At 43.6% G+C, this 10,648-nt stretch overlaps 1 protein-coding gene across 1 annotated transcript in view; it reads right to left on the bottom strand.

Moving 5' to 3' along the window:
* The window catches only part of LOC112575760 (CD209 antigen-like protein 2), a 16,427-nt gene extending 6,585 nt beyond the window's left edge, over positions 1-9,842 (bottom strand). The window contains exon 1 of the mRNA XM_025257770.1: positions 9,671-9,842. Within this exon, the coding sequence (XP_025113555.1) occupies positions 9,671-9,716 (46 nt within the window). The 5' untranslated portion in view covers positions 9,717-9,842. The remainder of the gene's footprint in view (positions 1-9,670) is intronic.
* Positions 9,843-10,648: the final 806 nt, after the last annotated feature.

The raw sequence follows: 10,648 nt of genomic DNA, 5'->3' as shown, positions 1-10,648 counted from the left end.
AGAGAGAGAATTGCAGAATCTAACTAAAGATAAAGTGCTTGGCGAAATAAAAGTATGCACTAACATATTATTTCCCGTTTTCAGACTTAGACAAGTAATATATCGCTTTGCCTTTGTGAGACTGATTTACCTGGCGCTTTGATAAGAGAGTATATTATATGTATATGTATATATATGGAGATCTGATGTCCACCAAAAGAATTTTTTTTTAATTCAATCAGTAGGAACCATCTGGGCGAAGGGCTTTTATTATTGTTCATAGTCTTTAGTGTGTCTGAACCACCTCATGGCCAATGTAATAGGACCCCCAAAGAAATCTGACACCTTTCAGTAGTTAATACAGGAGCACATTAATTGTAACCAGGCCTACAATTGCTTTCACATTTTAGTGGTCGAGATATTTAATACAGTTCGTTCAATGAAAAAGTGGTTAGAGACTATCCTAAAAAAAAAACAGTTATCTTGATCAACAATGTTTCCACTTTTCCATTGGTTATTGATTAACAAAATTAAAAGGTTCTCCAAATTGCGAGAAGTACTTGGTCAAATTTTTTTTTACTCGACATCTCTAAGGACCAACCTAACTATTCTAAGACAGAAACATAGACATATTTTAACTTCTATTAGTACCATCACTTTAAATACCCGTAGCAGCAGTTTTAATTATGGAAGCCATTCTGAGTCTATAGCAATGGAGCTCAAAACAGAGCTACTTCACGGATCGCTTATCACCATCATCTACTCAATGACCTTACGATCCTGTAAGACAGAAGAAACTGGAGAAGAGTAGATAGGAAGAGAAGAAATAAGAGAAGCAGAGGTGATGGAGGAGGAGAGAGATGAAGCCTTCCGTAGTAAAGAATAGTGTTTTTGAAATTTCCGGTAGTCAGTCTTTTCTTTATTAGCACTGCTGTCATCTCTACACATCTAATAACAGATCATAATATAAGCAGTAATCAATGTTATTTTAAACATATTGGGCAGTCATCTCTCACATTTGAATAGTCATTCAGCCTGAAACATTTGGTTCAGTAAGATCTGAGTGCCCATGACTAGTCTTCTCACATTACTGGGGATGCAGGTCATCTCTCACAACCAGAGTCATCCTCATGTCACACACTGAACAGTCATTCGCAACACCACAGTAGTCCATTTCATACACAAGATAGTCATATCACACGCTGGTTAAGATTAAATCCTAATTAATTTAGGACTGGAGAAAGAAATTGCAGAAACAATTTTAAGCTCAGCAATGTATACATAAGCCAGTGCGACAACGCCACCCGGTGGTAGAGTGTGTCTTGTCATAGCTGCCAGTCTGAATTCAAAACCGTTCAAAAGCTTCCTGTTCACTGCAAAGGAAAGGCATGTTCTACAAAAACAAGTTGAGTCCCAAACCTGGGCTGGCCGTAGCATGAAAGAAGGATTATGGATTGGGCATCGGTAATAATAAAACACAGGGTAATAATGATTGGCTGGTAGAAAACTTAAAGCATGGTAGCAATGTATGATACCCACATTATGACTAATACTTCCAGCGGAGGTTGAAAAGTGGGCTGAAGAAATCCCTTGGAGGGCTGGAGCAAAACAGGAGAAACACATCAAAAGGTCAGAAAACGACATTGGACTTTGCATCGTTAGAAGCACGTGGGAATGTCTGTACAATGTCTGATTGTTGAGGCTAAGACAGAGGCCTGCTGCGAAGTCAACTGCTTATTCTAATTCCATCGTCTTAGAATTTAGCATTAAGGAATGTGGCATTTACGACTCCAATGAGTGATATGAATACAATTAATGTCTAATGTTGTTCACGGACCGTCCGCAGAACATCGGCATCTTTCCACAAACCAAAAATATCCTGAATCGCTTGAGGGTGGGCGTACCTTCTTTAGAGGCACAAATAATTATTCAAATCAAATACATAAGTCAAATGAACAAAAGGCCAAAATTCCACACTCATAGATCACTCCTTCATTCGCGCACACAAGAGTATTAACCATTTATGTTATCATTCTCCCACATAATATTAAAGGTAACAAATAAAATCGACTCCCCTAAATAATGTCACTAGATGAAGAATCCCAATGTTCGCTCCAGATGAAACATCCAAACCTCTTATTTAAAGTCTTTGAGAACCCTCCAAGTCCTCTATTCCAATTAATCCATTGAATCTCTTTCCACGAAGTTATTTATGATTGAAAATAAATGGTATTCACAGTACCGCACAGTTTATAATAGCAGACGTCTCATCTGGCGCATGCGGCGCACGTCCTAGATGTTTGGCCGGATGATGTAGCTTCGCTGAACAGGCGGAGGAAAACCTTCCTCCCCCGGCGCTCACTCTCATGATGTGAAGAGCCTGCCCCTTCCACGCGCCCACAGATGGAAGTCGGTGCCCCAGTCTTGCAACCAAAGTTTTCTGTTTCTTTTTCTCGCTGATCCAGGTTTAGTTTCTTGACCCCGCCAAGAAACTGGGATGGGCCAAGCCAACAGAGCTCCCCCACGGGCCGAAACACGGATACAGTGACTCACGACGCTGTGAAGTACATCCACCTGTAGTTTACCCACGGTATTACTTCCGCGTAATACTTTTTTCCGCCTGTCGCAGCAAGTTGCGAAGGAAAGTCCCGAGAAAAATCCACGCAGCTTCTCCACTTTTTGTTCGCGTCCTGCTCTCTGCTTTCGTTATTTTCCTCTAACGTTATTTTCCTCTATCTTTACGTCACCTATTTGACGTCCCAGTTGCGTCATTGCTCAAGGGCAAAAACAACTTCCAGCCCACTACGATAAATCAAGATCTACCAGTTGTCGATCTTCCCTCCTAACCCCCTCTACTATAGTACTTATCTTTACATTCCTCCCGCTCAGCTGAAAAAAGAAATGAAAGAAAAAAATCAATTATAAAATACAAGTTCCTTATCTTCTTTTTACTTCTACGTGGATAAATTGTCCACCGTACCTCGGGATAGTGTAAGACAGAAGAGATTCTCTATGTTCCCGATTTTAATCGTACTCAACTGAAAACTGAAACTCCTTTGAAGAGCTAGCCATCGCACCCCCAGAAGAAAAAATAATCGAGAATTATGATATACAGATGTTATTTTAAAAACACAAGGGTTTGTGATCTGTCTGTAACAATGAAAATTCTTCCGTAAAGATACGAGAATTTCGATAAAATTCCCATATTATTCCCGCTGTACAGCACTCTCGTTCTATGGTGCTAGTATCGTGTTATACAAGAAACCTGTCAGTTTGCGGCTGACGTAGGCCACTGCCAGTCAATAAAACGATCTCCTACCGTATTCCTGCAAGAGTACTGCTCTAAATCCCACCCCACTCGCAGCTCAGTTTGAACTAATGAAACAACCGGCTTAGTCAAACTTTGGTATGCAGCTAGTAATGGGTTGGGATGACAAGAACGGTCATTGGAATGTGAGTTAATGCTTGGCAACACATTCACATTCGACCAATTGAATATGTTTTGGGCTGTTTCCTTTTGTCAATCTCTGTAATGGGCTGCAACCACCGTACAGAAGTTAGGCAAAACATAGCGTCGGTAGTAGCTGATCAGACCTAAGAGTTGCTCTCACTTGCTTCTTACTGCTAGGAGTAGGAAGTCTTAGAATTTTCTGTACTTTATCAGGACTGGGACGCAGATGCCCCTCCCCACTATGTGTCCTAAGAATTCCAAAAGCTCCGAAATCCCATCTGAATTTTCGAAGGTCTTACAGTGAGTTGATAATGGGCTAAGGTTCTTAACACACCATTCTACATGAGTCAGATGCTCTTCCCACTTTTCGCTAGCAACCAGTAAATATCAAAGAAGGTATGTGCTTGAAAACCTTTCCATATTTGAGCGCTCTCATAGCTCTCGCAAACGTTGCAGGAGCTGTAGCCAATCCAAATGGCATTCGGGTCCATTGAAATAAGCCTTTGGTGTGTTGAAATGCTGTTTTTGGCCTATCTTCTCTTTTAACTCTGATTTGCCAATATCCTTTGGCCAAATCTATTTTAGTGAAAAATTGGCTCGGCCCAATTGACTATATACAGTTTCGGGATCCGGAATGGGTTCTGAGTCGAACTCTGTTATTTTATTTAGGGCTCGGTAGTCGATACAAAAGCGTACTGAACCGTCCTTCTTTCTGACCAACAACGCTGGTGATGCATAAGGTGAGGATGATGGTTCAATCACTCCCATTTGTAACATTTTAATCACTTCCTTTTCCATGGTTTGCTGTAGAGCAAAAAGGAAGTGGATAGGGCCTTAAGCGCACTACCTCTGGAGAAGTCAGTCTAATTTGGTGCTCAATTTCACCGTTAAACTGTCCTGGCATCACGGTCAGTATGTGTTGATAATTCTTTAGAATATTCCTCAATTGTGTGGTCTGGAGTTCTGTCAAGTCGGGCCCCACTTTCATGCTGTTTATGTCTCTTCCATCTCCCCAGGAAGAACTGGTATTTCCACGGAATCATCATCGTATCGGCTATCAATAAGGTCACATTTGCCAGGTGTCTATTTGATTCCTTCTCGGATACTCCTGACGGCATGATAAATCTTTGGGGGCACATCTCTTCCGAGATAAGATCCGAAAAAGCCATGGGTTTATCGTCATTGGTCTGTCCACAGTTAGCCGTTTTGGTGGTGTCTGGAATCTTCACATCAATCGGCGGTTCACGTCTGTGATATTTGCGCAACATATTAATGTGCATAACCGGTCTTTTCCCTGCATATGGATCGCGTAGTCTGGATGACATTCCCGGATGACTGGAAAAGGTCCCTTCCATTGCATGAGTAGTTTATTCGTGGACGTAGGTAACATTATCAGCACTTCTTCCCCACCTGCAGAGTTCGTTGTTGCGTTTTTTCTGTCAAAGTAACGTTTATTTCTCGCCGCGTCCTATGGCTATTCTCTTGGGCCAGTTGATAGCTTTCCTGTAGTAGATTTCTCAACTCATATATGTATTGGTAAACAGGTTTTGCATCCTCATCACTGATTTCCTTCTCTGTCCAAGTTGAGATAAGGAGATCAAGTGATCCCTTTGGTCGCGTCCGAAAACGAGTTCGAATGGTGAGAAACCTGTACTTTCGTGAGTTTTCTCTCTGCAAGCGAATAAAAGAGCAGGAAAGATAGCGATGCCATTCTCGAGGCTGGCGATGTACCAACTTCCGAGCATTGGTTTTAATGTCCCGTGGAATCTTTCCACGCACCCATTCGTTTGTGGATGGTAAGGGGTGGAACGTAAACCCTTGATGGACAGCAGTCTGAGAAATTCCTTCATGACATCAGACATGAATTGTGTCCCTGGTCGGATAGAATTTCTTCGGGAAGACCCATTCTGGCAAATACAACCAAGAGTGCTTCAGCCACAGATACACTGTCAATTCTTTTTTAACGGTATTGCCTCTGGATATCTGGACGCCATGTCTATTATACTCAATACATGGGTATGGCCCTCATTAGATGATGGATGTATAGGACCCATGATATCTATAGCCACTCTCTTGAAGGGCTCATCGATGACTGGCACATGTACGAGTGGCACTGGTCGATTTCTTCCGTGTGCCACGGTTTTCTGGCACGCGTCACATGTTTGGCAATACTTTCGGGTGTCGCTTTTTACTCCCGGCCACCAACAATTGGCGAGCACCCGATTCAGCGTGGCACGGACGCCTGTATGTCCGGCTAAAAGACCATCGTGAGCCGCACATAACACTGGATGCCCTGAGTGTTTGTGGCACACCACTTGTTGAAAAGTCCTGTAGTGGTGCGGGATGATCGAATCAACATTCCCTGCTGAAGATGGAAGTTCGTCTCCAGGTTGGCTTCTTCGCTCCTTTGACAGGCTGCAGCTCGGCATGTGATCAATGTCGGATCCTCCCTCTGGAGTCGAAACTAACTCCTCTCTAGTGATGTCCATTGCTGGCTTTGAATATGCAGCGGAATTGGCAGTTCCAATTCCCGCTTCTTCTGTCCTCTGGTTGTGACTAAGGCTGCTTTTGGTTTTGTCACCAACACTCCCTCTACCCCGTCTATATTACCCAAAATTAAATCTGTTATTGGTTCGTCTATTACGCAACAGCGTAGTTTAACCCGCATAGAAAGGGGTCTCTACCTGTACCTCAGCGACTGGAAAGACTTCCGTATTACCCCCAAACGTAATACAGGACTGGGACTGTCCAGTGTATTCTGACTGCCTAACCAGGGAGGCTCTTATGCCTGCTGTTGTGGCTCCCGTATCTCTTAACACCGTTATGGGTTTATCTCTAATATAACCTGGATAGAGAGGAAGTCGATCCATCTCTTCACTATTAAGAGTGCTACACAGGATGGAAACGCTGGTTTTACTACCGGAGTGGATACTTCTGTGTTTTCTCTCCGTCTTAACATAAGGGCATTCACGGGCAAAATGTCCAATTTCGTTACAAGCGAAGCAAATGAGCTCTCTCTTAGGTCTTCGCAGTACCCTCGTCTCTTTGCCTTCTCGGCCCGTTACTTCCTTTGGGAAAGGTTTTGTTGGGACTTGATTTACGAGGACTATTTGGCCTATTAGGAAGCCTAGATTTGGTGACCGAGGACGCCAATTCACCCGGTGTTGGCAACTCGATACGACTCGGCTCTCCTCGCCATACTTTTATTGGCATGCGCCTGCCTGTACTTCTCTGCACTTGCTATCATCTCGGCTGCGGACTTAAATTCACGTTCTTGCAGGAAGATAGCTAATTCCTTCGCTACGCTCTGGAGAATCTGTTCTCGTAACATGAGGTCCAAAAGACCATCATACGTTTTGTCTGCCTCGGCTAAAGTTATCCAACGGTTTGCTAAACCGGACAACCTAGAAAAAAATGCGCCATTGATTCCTGCGGTTCGGGTCGGATGGATCTAAATCGTTTCCCGAAATCCCTCAGCGGTACACTGATACTTTTGAAGTAATTCCCTCTTGAGTGTTTCATAATCAACTACCCCACTTGCACAAAGTGCATGATACAGGGTTAAAGCCTCACCCTGTAAAAGAGCTGACATAAGCAAAGGCCATCGCGGCTCCTCCCACCTAAGAGCAGTTGCATGCGCTTCAAACCTAAAAGATGAAAGAGTCTATATCATCTTTATCCTCACGGAAGATTGGAAGTTTGGGCAGGTTACCACGCGGACCCCCGTGGATTGAGCTACTTCCCTTCTGTCCTGCTTCCTGCTTGTAGCCTAAGTCTTTCTAACTCAAACTCCCTTTCTCTCACTCTTTCCCTTTCTTCTCTTTCTCTTTCTTTTTCCCTTTCTTCTTTCTCTTTCTCTATCAAAACGTTCTACACACTGTTGGACGTACTTTTCCAGGTCACTATTAGTCTTTCCAAATTTCTGTCCTTGGGCTATGAAGCTATCTATATCCGGGAATTCCATGTCTCTCAAGAACAATTTAAAAAATGTACCCTACGATGGCAAAACAAGAGTAGTCAAAAATAATCCACCAGATACAGTACTAATAATACCTTTTGTACAATATTTGTAAACCACCTCGCCTAGTACCGCCTCACCCTAAAGCGATCACGTCGGGGGTCACCAAGATGTCACGGACCGTCCGCAGACATGCGCATTCTTTCCACAAACCAAATATCCTGATCGCTTGAGGGTGGGCGTACCTTCTTAGAGGCACAAATAATTATTCAAATCAAATACAAAGTCAAATGAAACAAAGGCAAAATCCACACTCATAGATTCACTCCTTCATTCGCCACACAAGATGTATTACCAATATGTTATCATTCATCCACATAATATTAAAGGTAACAATAAATCGACTCTCCTAAATTATTGTCACTGAAAGAAGAACCCAATGTTCGCTCCCGATGAAACATCAACCTCTTATTTTAAAGTCTTTGAGACCCCTCCAAGTCCTCTATTCCAATTAATCCCACTGATCTTCTTTCCACGAAGTCTATTTATGATTGAAAATAAATGGTTTTTCACAGTACCCACAGTTTATAAGCAGACGTCTCGATCTTGCGCATGCGGCCGCCTCCTAGATGTTTGGCCGGATGATGTTAGATTCGCTGAAGGCCGGGAGGAAACCTTTCCTCCACCGGCGCTTACTCTCAGGCTGTGAAGAGCTGCCCCTTCCAGGCGACAGATGGAAGTCGGTGCCCCAGTCTTGCACCAAGTTTTCTGTTCTTTTCTCGCTGATACCAGTGTTTAGTTTCTTGACCCCGCCAAGAAACTGGGATGCCCAAGCCACAGAGCTCCCCCACGGTGCGAACACGGACTACAGTGACTCACGACCTGTGAAGTACATCCACCTGTAGTTTACCCACGGTATTACTTCCCGTAATACTTTTTCCGCTGTCGCAGCAGTTGCGAGAAAGTCCCGAGAAAAATCCACCAGCTCTCACTTCGGTTGCCGTCTGCTCTCTGCCCACCGTTATTTTCTCTAACGTTAATTTTCTCTATCTTTTACGTCACCTTATTTTGACGTCCCAGTTTACGTCATTTGCTCAAGGGCAAACAACTTCCAGCCCACTACGCTAAATCAGATCAACCACGGTTGTCGATCTTCCCTCCTAACCCCCTCTACTAAGTACTTATCCGTTACATTCCATCTTCGTTTTTCAAATCGCTCCCGCCACGTGGACGACCCGGTACTTGCGGTTACTGAGCGTGCGAGACACGTGGTGTCTGGCTGTCAACACACCGAGCAGTGAGAGCAGTGGCTGTCGTCGTCTTGCTGACACGCTGTCGACGAATGGTCGTGAAAGTAGCCAACATGTAGCCAAGCTACGGCTACTTTCTAAAATGTAGCTACGGCTACAAGCTACTTTTTTAAAATTTGTAGCCGGCTACAGTAGCTGTAGCTAGACTACTCTACTAGACTACAGCTACTCCCAATCCCTGATAATATGCAACCCTGTCTTACGCCGGTCTTCACTACAAAAGGTTTATTGACTTTCCCATCGTGAATAACGTGGCAGGACGAGTCTTCGTACAAACCTTGAATGATGTTTATGGGGAACAAGTTCACGCACGCTCACAAGCAACTAAACAAGTGTAAAAGGTTGCACCCCACAAGAGCTTTGTGACAGGCAGGCAACCCACAATAGTCTTTACTTGCACGATAAGAGCAGATTATTCAACTTACAATGGCGTCGATCCACGGAAGACGGAGGTCTATATAGGCGTAGCACTTATTTTCATGAACACTCCAGCTGACTGGACAGTGATAGCAGACTGCAAGAAGATAAACAGTTGCTGAGTGATTGAGAAGACAAACTGTAAGAGAACGGTCGTAACGATAGTACAAATGAGCTCACCACACCCTCTGTCGCATGAAATGTCGACTATCTTTATAATTGTATCGAAGATTTTTTTTTCTATGTTTATATTTTACATTTTCTCATATCCATGGATGCCTTTCCTGGCTTTATTCTGATTATATTTTGTATGTCACCCTGGAGCAGGGTGGAGTAGAAATAGAGAGCTGCTGATGAGCCACATACTCGCGCGTGCCGCTGGACATTGGGGCACTCCAATTATAGTATATTATTACAATTTTAAATAAATGAAGACATTAATTCTAATACTTGTAAGAGTGAGAAGGGTGGAGACCTGTTTACTCATATAGCACCCGTTCCCATGAGATACATACGTGTGTTGATAATTTGAAACAACCCTGACACATGGCTTACCACAGAGACTGACGCAGGCAGACAGGAGGAGCAGGACTCGAACCATGGCTGCTGAAGTACGAGAAGAATGTCTGGTGAACTTGTAGGTAAAGCTACTGAGTCGTTTCTAACAAAGAAAGCCGACAGTTAATCGCTGCACGCTCCACCTCGTATCATCAGGTCTCGACCAATCATTTCTTGACTTTATCACATTCGAATATGTTCGTTGTCGTCAAGGAAACACGACGCTAGACGAAATTGACGTAAGACATCAGACGTGATAAAAGATGGAAGGAAGATAATAAAAAGTCTGACTACAACATTTTGCTGGAGATGTTGGTTGTTTGGTAGCAACGTGAGCTGTTAGGTGGTGAATGTGAGCTGTTTGTGGAAATGGTAGAGGCCTGGCTAGCTAAGACAGTTCATCTACCTACAGACCTTCTCTGCCAACACGTTACCATGTGAACAACGAACACGTCACAGTGTATGAGTGTATAGAGACTGTAGAGACATTGAACAGACACTGGGTGACGAATGGACGGGCTATTCGTGGGTGGAAAGCCAAGTCGTCGTCTGCATGGGCATTGTTGATAATGACTCAGATGATGAGATCTGTATTGTCCCCCCTACATCTTCATGTCATTCTGTACGTCACAACTGGTGATTGTCTCCCCTAACCAATAGTTGTCTGAAACATCTCTAGTTCATTCATACAAGTTTCACATTTATTGTAAACTTTGTCTCGTGTCGCTGCTGTCCGCTGGTCTGTCGCTGATGTGTTTCTCAAGCTGTGTAGTCGTGTCTAGGTCAGCTGACTACATTATGTCTATGACAGTCTGTGCTTTGTCCTGACTACACGATGTAAAGTCAGGTGTGGTGAGAATGCTTTCATCACTATAACTCTCTTGAGCTGTCAACCCTATACACGTTATTCAGGGGAGACAACGTCACACCTTGGGGGGGGATTACTGCCCCTGACTGTCTATAACCGGGCTTTAC

Source organism: Pomacea canaliculata, linkage group LG11 (assembly GCF_003073045.1).
Source record: "Pomacea canaliculata isolate SZHN2017 linkage group LG11, ASM307304v1, whole genome shotgun sequence".
NCBI lineage: Eukaryota > Metazoa > Mollusca > Gastropoda > Architaenioglossa > Ampullariidae > Pomacea > Pomacea canaliculata.
The sequence above is the reverse complement of the archived record's forward strand: the minus strand, read 5'-3'. Positions and strand labels throughout refer to the sequence as shown.